Genomic DNA, 14,687 nt, shown 5'->3' with positions numbered 1-14,687 from the left:
TTGGGCTCCGCTCCTCGCGTCCCGCCCTCCTCCGCCTTTCCCATTGGGCGCCGCTCCCCACGCCCCGCCCCCGCTCCGTTCCGCTCCGCCGCGCGCGGCAGCCCGCGCTGCCGAAGGTCGCGGTGCGGCTCCGCTCCGGCGCACGGAACCGCCGCCAACTTGTAACGCTCCAAGCAAACAGAACTTATTTTTCTCCTCAAAGAGACGGGCAGGAAGCGTCGTTTTAATTTGTTTGGGCGGAGGCCAACGGAGGACAAGACGGGATGCACAGCGACACGCGGGGCACGGCGAGCAGCGCGGGAGCAGAGCTCACACCGCCGGGTTCGGCCCGCAGCCGTCGCAGGGGGCGGTCTGACAACCTGCTGCACAGATGCTTTCGTGCTGCTGTCATTCATGCTTGCAGTCTCTGAACTTCTGGCTTCAGGAAACTAAATGCTCAATTAATAGCTTTCAGACTCTGCTACAGAGCGTGGATAGAAATGGTTTTAATTGCAGTCTGTGGAAATAGACACAGCTCGTGCTCATCTGCCTCCCCGCTCCTGTTCCCCTTTCCCACAGACCCAAAGGAGAACACAGCTCCCCTCGCTGAACCCACACTCTGTAAGTTAAGGTCTGGGCTGCGCAGACACCAACCATCCCAGCATCATCCGTCCCTGAACCCCACTGCTCCCCTCCAGCTGAGCCGTGGCACGCAGCCCACCTTCCAACTCGCTTCTAACATTTCTTAAATCGCTTTCTCCCTACAGCAGAGTCACGGTGGTGATTTCTGTACTGAAACACCTCCTGCTGGGCACCTTCCTGCCACCTTCAGACACGAAAGAAAAACAAAAAACATCCCAAATTCACTAAGTTAGTAGCGGCAAAATCCCCGGAAAGAAGAAAATGTACATCTCTATCCCATTGTGTTTTCAGACTGTTTGTCGTGTTCCATTTACATAACTAACCCAGTCCATTATAAAAACAAGAAGGTAACGATGAAATAAATAGATGTTGACACTAGAGGGGTTTCAGGGGCTGTTACAACTCATCGTTTTTCCTGCTTTCTCCTCCAGCTTCTGCTTTCTTCTCTTTTTTGGACCCTGTGCAATGAAGTAAACACTGTGACACGCTGTAACAGCTTCAACAGCACACTGCAGAATCAAAAGTCACTGACATTCATTAACTATTCAATTAAACTTTTGATCTATGGTACATAAGGCAAGGGAATGCTCCCGGAACTTTCACTCAGCTGCAGAGTGCTCAACACATGGTCCCCCCCCACCTGTTGAAAACTGGATGTCTTCAAAACAGATGGCAGAAAAACACACATCTGTACATCAGTTCCTTAAGTGCTTTGACAAAGACAGGCTTACAGCAAAGGGTCTGGCTATAAACTGCTATAAACCACTGTCACAAAGGCATAAATCAGCTTTGTGCTGAACACTGAAAACGTGGAGCAGTAAGAAACCAAAGATTTTCATCCTAAGAAATACTCCATAATCTGCAGTTCTACCACATTACCACCTCCTACATCTGAAACATGAAGACAAAAAGCCTGCACTCACAGCCCCCAAGTTTCACACCATTATTCAAACATACTCACTGGACTCTGATCCAGGCTCATCATCTATCACTACTTTCTCATTCGTAGGGGGTTCCTTGGCTGGACTGATATCCTCAGGTTTCTCTGTATTTCAAGCAGAAAGAAACAGCACAGAAATGAAATTATGGAGATTAGGTGCAAGGAGATCAGGTGAGCAGCAGTGGTATCTCAGCAGCACACTGCAGTACTTCACTCTGACAGTGGATCTCTTTACAACACTCAAAAGAAAAGAGAACTGCATCTTCTCACTGCCTCTGTCTGCTGGGCTTTCAGTCCCTAGAAGCCCTGGAGATTCACTTACTGCACCCACCAGCTGCCTTAGGGGCTGTGACTACAAGAATGTCTTAGGCAAGAGGAACTGTGCTGACAAACAGCAGTCTAGACTGAAGAGTAACATGGCACTCAGAATTTGAGGATCTTAAAAAACTTAGGAAAACACCAAGTCTTAATGATGATGATCATCATTTTTTAAATGAGTATCCCCTAAGCTACAAACTTCTCTCATCTATCCTTGACACAGAACACAACTGTGAATACTTGTTCTAGACATCCAGAAGGCAACTGACAGCTTACCTTTCTTATAAAGGATACAGCCAACACACCTTAGGAAACACAGGGTTTCAGAGGGGAACTAGGAGGATCATTTGATCCTTCACCTAGCTCATTTTCACATTATTTAGCTGCCTTTAATGAGTGTGACTGTATGGTAATTGTATAATAGTAAGGCCATACTCTCCAACTGCTCCTTACCTTCTTGCTTCCCCTCCGTGGGAGGGATAGTGTTCTCACTCTCAGAGGTTGCTGTAGCATTCTTGCCTGAATCAGTTTTTGTGGCATTCTTCTCCTTTTTGGGTTTTGGTTTTGCAAACTTGGCCTTGTTCAGAAGATATTGCACTTCCCTGTCCAGGCCTGCTATCTTCAGCTCTATATCTTTGGACAGCAGGACAGGTTTCTCAGCAGGAGACAGCTTATTCTGTTCTGCCAGGGTCTCATTTTTCCATGCCTGTAGGATGGGTGGGAAAAAATACTTTTTGGACACTTCTTAGTTCCAGGAATCACTCTACATCAAACCATCTCAAAGTCACTGCTCCTGAGCCTTCTAATACTGCTCAGGATAACACTGCTCCTTTCACCTAGTTTCTTAGTTACCCAGAAAAGAAACAGAACTCTCAAAACCCAGCGGAGAACTACACGCAGGCAGATGATGGGCTATGAGATAACTGTCTGCATGCAAGACAAGAACTGTTATCCCCCAGTGCTTTCTGAGGTCACAGTGGGGATTAGAAGACACTGAACACACAAAAGGTTTCTGGTGCCACTGAAACAAGACATGCACTCTCTATTCCCCGACCCGGAGTGAAAGCACGCTGTTACTTAGAACAAGCAGCACAACCCAACCTGCCCCAGCACTGCATCCCTCATTACCATTGTTTCATTGATTGCTTTTTCCAGTGTACCCAGTTCCACTTCTGTGAATATCTGGTCAGACTCCGGGATCATTCGGGCTCCCCTTAAAGTTAAAAAGAAAGTTTAATTTTGTTTAGCCAAACAGACCACGTGCAGACTGTGCTAGGAATGGGAAGCAAGGCCAACAGACAGAGCCATCACAACAGTGTGAGGCCATAGGACAAAGAAAAAAAAAAAAAAACTCTGCTTGGAAATGGTACATATAGCTTTGGATGCTTCTCTTCCTTCCATTTTAAACAGGGTCTGCAAGCTTCTGCAGAACTAAGCTCTAGGGAAGCTGAATTTTGGCCACCTCTCCTCACAGGCATTAGTGACTTTCAGAAAATATTTAATGTGGTCATGTTTTGTATGCATCTCTTACAGTATCAGCTGCACAACCCTTCTTCCTAGCAGCTTGTCTTACTTGAGGAAGATGTTTGAGTGGTTAAGCAGACTCTCTAGGGCAGCCAGCCGTTCTGGCCATTTCCTCCTTTCCTCGACACGGAAGAAGAGGTTCCTACAAAGCTTCTTCAGCTCTGCAAGCTTGTCTTTCAGCTCCTGTAAATGGAGGAGAGCAGAAAATTAGCTTGCCCAGTGCCAACTCCAGAAGTTATAACTACAGCTGTGTAGCTCTCTATCAAGTACACTATTTCCATGTAGTAAAATCAACAGGTTACTGATGAGGCTGTTCAAGATCATTCATGAAGCTGTGACTGGGAGAACTAATACACATTATGTCTGCGCAAAATGCAGTGAGGAAGCAAGACATTCTCAAGAACTACATTAGAAAGGACCAAGTTGGATCTATCAGCCCATGTGGTTATGTCCATGTCAATTGTAGCAGACTGGCATCTTGACTGCAATACCTTAGTTGCAGCTGCATAGCCCTCCTCCTCCATCCAGTTTGAAGCTTCACTAAGCTTTTTGGAAATTTCTTCTCTCTCCTCCTCTGTTGAGACAAACAGGTACTCTTCTTGGTAAAGCTTGTCCTGTAAAGAACAAAGCAAGGACTTCCTTCAAATACCACTGAATGTGTAAGGAAAAACAGCCAGTTCACCTGCTTCTAATTGGACTGGACCCTGATCTCCAAGGGTGCTACATTCACTGACTAGAGATTCTCTTTCAAGTCTCCCAAATCTGAGCTCCTGCTCACAGCATTACAAGGTGCATGATGGACGTACAGGACAGGTGGGCAGGCAGTGGGAGTCATCAGATACACAATGATAATAAGGTTGTTGCTAATTGCCTCTTCTGTACAACAATCCTTGAGAAGCTGTAGCTTCTTTCCAGCCTGAGTGCAACTGATCCAAAACACACCTACAGGCATACATATGGAATACTGGAAACACAAGTTTAACATGTTGGAAACACTCAAGTGAAGCAGTTGTTCTGTGCTGAAGAAACCTCTCAGATCCACGTAGGCCTAATGTTAGTAGAAAAAGTGACTAAAGGAAGAGACCTGAGCTCTTCCAATCAGTTCAGAGAACATTAAAATCAGCCAAGCTACACAAGTCACTTCTACCAACATTCCAGGAATTCTTATTCCTACATATTCCTCTTACCTGGGTCTCAAAGATGAATGACTCCAAGCTGTTGGCTGATTTTTCTCTTTCCTGTTTCTCCAGATCTCTGATTGTCAAATCTTGGAGCCTAGCAAGTGAACAGAATAGAAATTGAAGGCAGAAGTGCCTTTAGCTGAGTACCAAATCATACACATGTGCCTGTGCACAGCTGCACCATGTGAGCAATTACCATTCCTTCAATCCTCCATTTTAAGAAGGTGACAGGCGGAAAAATAAAAATAAAGAGCAAAGAACTCTAAGTTCAATTTTTTACCAAACTCAGAGCATTGACTATTTAAAATCTGAAACAGCAGAAAGTATTACTATTTGCATAACACTTCTCTGGCTTCTGCTACCTCTTCTACCTCTAACAGATTTCTGTTAGATTGAGAGCCACCTCTAGGCAGATTGCTGCAGTCTCAGAACACTGACACAACAAAGTTGCCAACATCTACTTTAGAGATATTTTCCTCTGGTTCACTTCAAGCAGTTGCCAAAGACAGGAAGCTAATCCAAGACCAGACAGCTGCTTCAGGCAACAAAGCTCAATTTTCACTCAAAGCACATCAGTTTAAGGGAGTAGAAAAGGTATCACTCTTGCACAGGGAACAGAATTCAGGAAAATCTATTTTTTTTAAGCCTTCTCTTTGTTTGGTCCCAAAGCAACTCATTTCCTTCCTCTAGAACTTTAACCAAAGAGAGCCATTTAAAACGTACTTTTTCACTGAGCTCTTCAGTTCATCCTCCAACAGGTCAGGCACATCATTTACATCCAGTTCCATCGTGATCTCATGGACGAGCTTCTGCTTCTTGGGTGCTTTGATTTTTTTCTCTTCCTCTGCTTTGGCAGCAGTGCCTGCACCAGAACTTTTGGAAAGTTCTTCCTCTTTCACAGTTTCTCTATCTTCTTTAGGATCCTATAACAGACAGAATGAATTTTCAGGCAAGGGGACAGATTTGCTTTGTATTCCAAATAGTCTGAAGGACATCTTAATGCAGCTGAATTTGAAGGACCTGGTAACCCAAGATTGGTCAAGGAAGCAAGAATAAAACTTGGGCACGTCTGCAGGACAAAACTGGAAGAGTGCACTGACATTTCTACAGGAATGTTGTGGAATTCTGTATGCAGAGAAGACACTGTCCTTCATCCTTTCTGAGTGTTCTAAGAGATGCTTGCGTAGAAGAAAGAAAGTGCATTTACTGCAACTGAAGACCAACTAAACAACTTTTTCCAAGGCAGAGCATTTATAGAGAAAGAAGAATGCCACTGAACATTTCAAGACTATAAGAACTGTATTTGCTACTTTACATACTACTCAAACACCAAAATCTCCGTCCCATTCCTTCAACAGAGTGCTTACCTGAGCCTCTGATTTTTCACCTTCTTCGTTTTTCTGAGACTCTTCCTTAGGATGGACAGCTTCTGCCTGATCTGGAGGTGATGACTGCTGTTTCTCCTCTCCCTGCTCTTCACCAGCATCTTCTGCACTACTCTTCTGGCCTTGTTTCACCCCCTGCTCTTCTTTAGCTGCTTCTGCTAGGCTTTCTTCTTCTTCCTGGTCAGCATGGGAAAACAAGAGAGTATTTTTTAAGTAGAAATTCCATGCAAATTTTTCACAGAACAGAAAATTCTCTGCATAAACAAAGCATTCACAGTGACTGTAGTCATTGGTGAAGAAATGCTCTAGGAAGGCTAGAGCCAGATAATTGATTAAGTGATAATTCAGTGCAGGACATGCATCCATGGCATAGAACTTTCATTTCACTGGAAGGAAATTGGATCAGTACTGCCAGAGTAACTGCAGTTGTGCCTATGTTACCCACAAGGATGCAAGGAGCCTGGTAGACCTGCACTAACAATGCACGGGCAGAAACCTATTTGTATGCCACCAGAACAACTTAGAAATGACAGACTTCTTCAGAAACAAATTATTTGAAGTTAGTCCACCATTGCTAGACTTGCCAGCAAAAAAAAAAACCTCTCAAATTTCTTTAAATGCATACCATGTCAAACTTGGAAGAGTACTGCACTTCCTGAAAAACACAGATTTAAAGTCCTGATGCTCTGCCAGTCATCCTTAATCCTGCTCACATGAGCTGCTGCCTCTTTAGCAGCTGCAGCAAGACCTAGGGGCTCCCCAGCCCCTAAGCATCAGGGCACTTAACCCAGGTGACTCACCTGAACTGAATCTGTCAGGTTCTCTCCAGCCTCTGGTGCATGGCCACCACCCCCAAACAGGCTTGAGATGGTGTTACCAAGTTCTGTCAATAGGAGACAAAAATTGCAGAATATAGTAATTCCAAAGGAGGATGACAGCCATCTTCAGCACTCAGTTCTCCTTCCAGTTGTGATAACCACCATGGAGCTTCCTAACTACTTTGCTACATACACTACAGAAACTCATTCTTTCCTGACTTAATTTTGTGTGCTCACAGAAGTTTGGCCTCCACCTCTGCAGGAATGTGACCTGAAATTTGTAACTTCAGCTAAAAAGCTCCAAGTTTCAGCCTGTGCCTGCATCAGCCCTCCCTGCATCTCTCCTTCACCACCAAACATCCACATTTCCAACTTCTCTCTACGTGGTAGTTTATGTGCTTGCTCTAAAATCCAAACAGTGCAAAGCAAAGATCAGAATATCACAAATGGAAGGGAGAACAACGCAGGGCTGTGAATGCAGGACTTGCTTTCTGGACAGGCTTTCTGAAATGATCAACTGTGGATGAATAAGGAGAGAACACCTATTTTTCAAGTTGCAACGCATGCCAGTCACCATAGGAGCAGATGACATCTCAAACTTCCTTGCAGAAGACACCTGCAAAGGGCTTTTAAGTTTTCTGGAGCTGTACATACAATCCGAGGCTATGGTTAACTCCTTAATCTCCTTCCCCTCCCACACATGGTGCTTGTTGTGCTCAGATAAACAGCATGCTTGTAGTAAACCCAGCTACTGCTGGTAAAACAACAGCATGAATATCGAAGTTCAGCATTTACTTGTCAATGTTGACTCCTCCTCCAGCTTGTCTTCCACCAAGGTCTCAAACACAGATTCCACCTTGGAGAAGCGAGCAGAGAATTAGTTTTAAGCAGGGACCTTCACTGCCATAGACAGGGACAGAACTGGGGAAACACACAGGCAGTGCTTACCCGGTCAAGGCTTAGCACTCCACTCTCATCCATATTGAAGTGAGCTTTGATGCCTTTGGACTCATAATCTGAGTGCTTCTTAAAACTCTCCCCGACTCCTTTTAGCCTCACGGTAGTGAGATTCAGAGATCCAAAAATTCTGATGATAGAGACAAAAGGAGAAAATGATTGAACATCAGCTGCAGAACAGCCAATCACTTCTCACACTCACGGCGATGGACAACTGCACAGAGTAAGGAACTACCACTGCCTGGTGTGCTAAGTACGTACTGGTGGCCAGTCCCATCCACAGGCTGTGCACACTGCACCATCACAGAGCTGTCTGCTCAGCTGCCTGGACTCACCGCAAGTCCTCCTGGTTCAGGAAGGACAGATCTCCATAGTTGACGTAGAACTCAAAGTCATCTGTGTAGCGGTTGAAGGTGATCACTTTACGCTGTGGATAAGGAGCCATGCGCTGGAACAAAATCCTCTTGTTGTGCTTTAAACTCTTGGATTTATCATCTTCCTCAACTTCACGAGTAAACTCCACCTGCATCACAAATATAAAGTAAGACACCACAACTACAAACTTTCTTTACAGCATCTTACGTTACAACAGCATTTGGATGTTCTACCTCATGTAGATGTTGGGGGACACATAAGCATTTTTCAACATTTTCCATGTTCAACATTTTTGCATGTTCGACTTACTGGATAAATCCTTTCTATATTCCTGAATACCCTCTTCTGTTTTCTTTTTATGATTGGTAGAAAGATCTGCTTAACTTCTTTACCCCTTAAAAAATCCAGTGGGTCACCCGAAACGTTCCTCCCAACACAGCCCATTTACCTATCCCATGCACAAAAGGTGAACAAAGGATTACCTGGATAGGAAACATGGCTGCATCTCGAACCATGAAAGGCTTCACCTTAAAGGCTTTGCTCAGAGCAGCTGCCTGGTAGACTGCACCCATGGCAGCAGCCTCATCAGCATTGATATTCTTGCCCAGTTCCTCTCTATGAAGTGAAAAGCAAGAGACATGAGCTTTGCAGCCACTGCCACGTGCAGCAGTTTGTCAATAGGAGACATACTAGAAGGGGGCCTCACATACTCACTTGCCCACAGCTTTCAGCAAAACTTCCTGCACTTTGGGGACCCGTGTGGCACCGCCAACTAGAATCACCTGGTCAATTCCATCCTAGGGATTGGAAACAGTCACCTTGTCTTTGAGAAAGCAATTTTGGAGAGCTAAGTTCAGGGTTTCCTTACGCTCCTTCCCTAGACACCACACAGCAATGTGGTGCTTTGAGAGTAACCACGCTACATGCTGCAGTCCCAGTGCAGATCAGTGCCTGAGAGGTCCCAGACAGACTGACACAAGCCATGCCAGCAACAGGAATCAGGTCTATCAAAAAGGTTTGATACAGACTCTGCTCAGTCACCTGAAACACGGGACTTTGATCAGAATCAGTTAAACAGACTACAGTTTACACCAGAGGACCAATGACTCAGAGGGCAAGCTGGATCAGAAGAGATGAATATACAGCCTCTCAAGAGGGGAATCAGTGTGTTGCTCTGAGTATCAGAGCCAAATGATGCTTGAGAGCATCCTGGCTGAAATGTGAACACTTAATAGCATAAGTTTGTCCAAAGGATTGCATCACATTTGGTTCAACAGTCAGCAAAAGAGCTTCTAACGGGAGCGCCCAAAGGAGAAGCCTGGACAGCAGAAACTCAGCTTCCATGCAATTTTAAGATAAAATTGAAGAAGAGAGACCAGAACTCTCATCCCAGACAAAACAGTGAAAGAGCAGTCTTTAAAATCTACACCCTAAGAGTACAGATTGAGTAACAGAAAGTTGTTTCAGGTGGAAAGTGCAGACAGCCATGACAGACTTCTGCTTGACAGTGCAAGAAGTAACTTCTGCAGCACCAACGCCACTCCTTTTTACAACAGCAGGCATCTGTACCTCTCAGCAGTGCTAATGCCTTGCCACAGCCACTGATGCTTTGATCATGAGACAACAGCTCTATCAACAGACACCTTCTGACTTCCTAATGCATTCCTAAACGTACCAGGTTCATCGCCGCGCTGCTCAAAGCCTGCTGCACAGGTCCTGGGACTCGCTGGAACAAGTCAGAGCACAAATCCTCAAATTCTTGCCTTGAGACTTTGGCTTTGAAGTCAATGTCATCCAGCAGCCCCTCAATCTGCCCAGTAAAAAAAAAAAAAAAATATTAAATTTTCACAGAGCATTCTACAACCAGAATCTCTGCCTAATTTGCCTAACATGCAAAAAAGTTCCGCTGTTGTTGTTGCACCTGGGACCTTACAGCATCCCACCTGAACCCTGTGATTACTGTTACGAAAGGATGTAACACAGGCACAACAGACAGCTTCTCTCAAACCCCAAGGAAGTTTAGTTACCAAGCTCCACACAACCAATGCACTCATTTGATCAGTACAGCTATTAAGTGGGCACAGGTCTAAAGGAACTGCCAGTGCCACCACCCCTGAAATACTACAGGTGACTCTTTTCAGTATACTGACACTGCAGAGGGACAGCTGGTAGCTAATAACTTGTATTATTATCTACGCTATAACTAGTTAATTCTGTCTATATTAATCTAAATAACGTTATCCCACCCTCAGCCCTAAGAACTCTTGGAATCCTGCAACCTGTCCTACCTGTGCCATGTGGTCAGCATTTGCACTCAGCACAGTTTTCAGGCGGTTGGCCTCCTTCAGCAGTTTGGCCATGGCCCGGGGATTCTTTCGGACATCTTTCGAGGGGTGCTGATCATTAAAAAGTTTTGCCAAATAATCTCGGAGACGAAGCTCCATCTCTAAACCTCCTAGAGTACGGTCAAACCTGAGCAAAAGAAAGAACCAAGGTATAATAAGCTAAGGCGGGTTGAAAGCAAAGGAACCTCATGTACAATTTCAGAGCAGAAAGCGGACAAAGATAGCTGATGTACTACCAGCTGTGACTGCAAAAGAGTAACAACTACCCCCCAAAAACATATTCTATGTCAAAAAAAATAAAGATTCACCACCACAATACCCACTGAACAAGAAGCATCATGATGTTTATGGTAAAGGCCTTATTGCTAAGCACATCAAACAGCTGAGAAGCCAAGCGATGACTATGTCAGGTCCTAGGTATCTTCTCAGAAACAGTACTGTGTTCAAATTGCTGAGCTGAACATGTAAAGCAACTCTCCCAACTTTTAATTGCAGTGCATTTTCACTCCTCTCCAGAAGGATATTCCACTTTCTCCAAACTGACACGTTCTACTTCTGTAAGGTTGTATGAAATGGAACTGAACAAAAATGGATTGAAGCTGTGTAAAAAACAGGAAAAATAAAAAGCAGCAGTCTGAAATAGACTAAGTATCAATGTTACCTCTTGGACAAGAGTTCTCAGCTACCTTCTGCACAAGACAGTGATGTCAAAATTATTAATAACCATAACCACCTCACTCTAAGTGTTTTTGCTTTGTTATCCAAATGATCATCCTGAAGTCTCACTGAGAAATTCTGTGTAGAAGAGACTGTGAAACAGAAGATTTCTTTCCTGAGACCTGCAGGTTTTGTGAGACTCATGTTGAATTCTTACCCAATGCCCTGGATCTGCAACTGAGGTTGGGTTCCCGAGTCCTTAGTTTTCACTGTCTGATAGGTAACAATAGTACAAACGGTGCTTCCTGCTCCCATGTCGTAAAACATGATATTCTGAAAAGAGAAGCTGGGACGGTGAAGCAGAAACACCTCGATAGCCCCCATGAACAAGGAAAGAACCCATGGCTTTCCAAGCTTGAAATAACACTAAGTTTATCCATTCCCTTTACTGGCTTTATGACAGCGATGCAGGACTTGTGCTTCAGTCAAACTAAGGAAACGTTCAGGATCTGGCATATCCGACACAAGCAGACAAGAAAGCCTTTTCACTCATTCTACAGATCAGAAAATAAAGCTCTGCTCTTTCAAAGTTTCTTAAACCTCAGCAAGATCAACTAGTTCAGAGTCAGCCCTCCAAAACCTTAAAAAATTGCTGATGTTATTCCCCACCATCTGATGGGCAAGGAACAAACAGGTTTACAAGATGTGAACTCCTATCCACTTGGCCTTCACCACAGAAGCTCTGTGGCCTCTAAGGCTCTACCCCATTCACGGAGAGTTTAATCTCTTCATCTCATTGATGAACACATGAAAACTGAGGAAACTAGCTGGACAGCAGGTCTATTTCCTCACTGTTATGGTATTTTTACTTTTCACTCTGTAGCACTCTCCCCCCTGCATGCATGCACTTGTGTGGCACACTGCATCTCCAGCTACACCTACCTGTGCAGTGGCATTGATGTCTTTCCTCCTGAAAACTCCATAGTTCAAAGCTACAGCAGTGTTGTCATTGATCAACTGCAGAACCTTCAAGTCAGCCATGCGAGCAGCGTGCAGCACTGCTCTCCTCTCTGCCTGGTTGAAGTAGGCAGGAACAGTGATCACTGCATCCTTGATGGGCTGCTCTGAAACAGACATGTTGTTCCATTAGAGCAACCACATGCAAATACATTAGAAAACAATAATGGCTATTTAAGTCCTATAATACGTAAACATATGCAGATACTGTAAGAAATAGATAAATCCTTCCAACCTGCAAATTCCTCAGCCAGACCACGTGAATAGTTCAGGACCATACCAAGCATCTCCTCTGGAGAGTACTGTAATGCTCTAGAAGAAAGAAAGAGAAGTTTGCAAATACAGTCAGCTATGCAAGTCCTACCCACCAGGAACCCAGAAGCAGTCACTTACTGTGACAGCTTGAAGATAACTGTCTGTCTCTGCTCATCCTTCACCAGCTCATGCTCTGGGAATCGGGACTGGTACAGTGCCACTTGAGGGTTATCCATTTGTTTACCCAGCAGGTCTTGAAAATATCTGAAGGCCACCTTGGGGGTCTTTATAGACTACAGAAAGAAAGAAAATCACCCAACTGCATCACTTTGGCCTTGTTATTGTCAAACAAACCTCTCTCAAGAGCAGGAACACACACTCTGTGTATGTGAATTGCAGCTGGCACAATAAGTAACAAGAATTCTTACCATTCCTAGTGCACTATCACCAAAGAGACGCTCATTCTCCTTCAAAGCAACAGCCACAGGTGTTTTCCTCCGTGATTCCCTGTACAAGAAGGAAAAAAGCAATGCATGTCAACATTCAAAACAGAAATCCTTGTGACAGATGGCAGCGTTTTCAGTTCAGAAAGACTACAGCAAGATGCTCAGATACCACCTACTGAGAGGAAGACAAACTCCGTTAATTGGAAGCGCTGCAATAACACCTCTCTAGAAAACTTTCATACTTTCTAATGTTTTTTACGACCAGCTTGACTGAAACATGGACAGAAATCTTTCAAATTAATAACTGAAGCTGTGGAGCAGACCACTTTTTTTCCCCATAGCACTAGAGAACTTAAGAATCGATGCATCCTTTCTGCTACAAATCCAGCACAAAGGCTCTAGGAAGAGTTTCACTACAACAACTACCAAACGGCTCAAAGTTGTCCGCTAAGCTCACAAATACCTCTGCATGCCACCCCTTTCTGAATGCCTTCTAACGTAACAGCAGTCCTCTAACAAAGCTACAAGAGAACAACTTGTTCTGAAGAGCAAAGACTCGCAAGCCATTTTCTGGAACGTGCTACTTCATAATTAGACAAAACTTGCTTTATTTTTGCTTTCTTCCATTGGTGAGCAAAGCAAGCCAGCTTCTGCCAATGCCTGTCAAGTTTCAGAGTAAAACATGCACTTGCTCTCTGTCTGAGCCTAGACTCCTACGAAGCAAAGATGGTCCTGAGCGCACATCCTCTCCAAGCTGCAGTTTCTCCATTCATTGTCTTGAGGACTGGAGGTTGTGAGAGCACCCGAGGGAGAGGAGGGTTTTATTCACTTCACAAGTGGCTGCGGGTTGTGGCAGGTGCTGGAAAATGAACCAGCCTTCGTGCTCCCTTATGGAGAAGTGATAATCCAGCTCCTTAACTCTACACGCAGAAACACGATACCGCATCCTCTCGTGCTTGTAGCACAAGATATTATTCAGACTGTGGGCTGCTTGCTTTTAACACCTCCCCCCCTCACGAAGAGGGACTGAGCACCCCGAGATAAGGGTAAAGGCCAAGCTGCTGCCCTGCTGCTCAGCTGTGTGCTCCACAGCCGCGTCAGGAAGCACAAGTGCTGCAGTCAGACCTCTATGTTAGATGGGAGAGGATGTTCCTCTCGTGACACAGAAACAGAATTATTCGGGCTCCCCCCACGATCCCGAAGTTCCAGCCCCTAAAAACCCCCACGTGAGCAGCAGCCCACCGCCTCCACAGCCGACAGCAGCACGTAGGCGAGCCCTGAGGACGGCAGCTTACTTGTTCAGGACAATTTCCATCGGCACGCCAGGCTTCACAATGGCAATCTTCATGGACTCGCTGCCCATGTCCACGGACATCACAGCCAGCGGCTCTGCGGCACGGCAGGAAACAGACGTGAGCGCTCGTCCCGAGGGCGGGGGCGGCTCGGCGCGCGGCACCGCACGGCCACCAGCCGCCCCCGAGCGGCCAGGGCTGCGCCGGCCCCAACGCGGCCTCGGGGCCGCCACCTCCCGAGCCGGGCCCGGCGGCACGCGGAGGAGCGGCAGCCCCGGCATCCCGGCAGCCCCCGGCGTCCCCCCCGCCCCCGCGGCGGCCCGGCCGAGTACCCGCGTGCGGCACGCAGCAGGCGAGCAGCATCCAGCCCAGCATCCAGCGGGGCGCCCGCTCCATCCTCCCGGCCATCGCGGCTCCCGGCCCGCTGCGGCGCCGCGCCGCCCCCCTCCCGCCCGCCGCTGCGTCCGCGGCTCCGCGGCTCGCGCAACCCCCGGCCCGGACGCGGCACGAGCCCATTGGCGCGGACGGCGACGCCGGGCGCCACACGCCCAATCCG

At 46.1% G+C, this 14,687-nt stretch overlaps 1 protein-coding gene across 1 annotated transcript; it reads right to left on the bottom strand.

Moving 5' to 3' along the window:
- Positions 1-203: 203 nt before the first annotated feature.
- Positions 204-14,622, bottom strand: HYOU1 (hypoxia up-regulated 1). The gene is made up of 24 exons (XM_090123621.1): positions 14,464-14,622; positions 14,135-14,228; positions 12,822-12,900; positions 12,532-12,686; positions 12,374-12,450; positions 12,064-12,245; positions 11,339-11,454; positions 10,408-10,591; positions 9,795-9,929; positions 8,834-8,916; positions 8,602-8,734; positions 8,080-8,267; positions 7,736-7,874; positions 7,583-7,643; positions 6,770-6,852; positions 5,952-6,146; positions 5,308-5,507; positions 4,591-4,678; positions 3,895-4,017; positions 3,453-3,586; positions 3,008-3,092; positions 2,333-2,585; positions 1,583-1,666; positions 204-1,079 (listed from the first exon to the last, which is right to left on the bottom strand). Exons 1-24 carry the CDS (start codon positions 14,537-14,539, stop codon positions 1,018-1,020), a joined length of 3,009 nt encoding a protein of 1,002 aa, XP_089979747.1. The 5' UTR covers positions 14,540-14,622; the 3' UTR covers positions 204-1,017.
- Between the last annotated feature and the right edge of the window lie 65 nt (positions 14,623-14,687).

Source organism: Phasianus colchicus, chromosome 23, assembly GCF_987193195.1.
Source record: "Phasianus colchicus chromosome 23, bPhaCol1.hap1.1, whole genome shotgun sequence".
In the NCBI taxonomy this organism is placed as follows: domain Eukaryota; kingdom Metazoa; phylum Chordata; class Aves; order Galliformes; family Phasianidae; genus Phasianus; species Phasianus colchicus.
This window is presented reverse-complemented; position numbering and strand designations above follow the sequence as displayed.

Bases quoted from the DNA above. Each gene is read 5' to 3' on its own strand.
- HYOU1 (XM_090123621.1), bottom strand. From the start codon at position 14,539: ATGGCCGGGAGGATGGAGCGGGCGCCCCGCTGGATGCTGGGCTGGATG. The intron at 4,018-4,590 runs GTAAGAGGAATA...TGTTCTTTACAG, and splicing joins CATTCATCTTTGAGACCCAG to GACAAGCTTTACCAAGAAGA. The intron at 3,093-3,452 runs GTAAGACAAGCT...TTTAACTTTAAG, and splicing joins CACTCAAACATCTTCCTCAA to GGGAGCCCGAATGATCCCGG.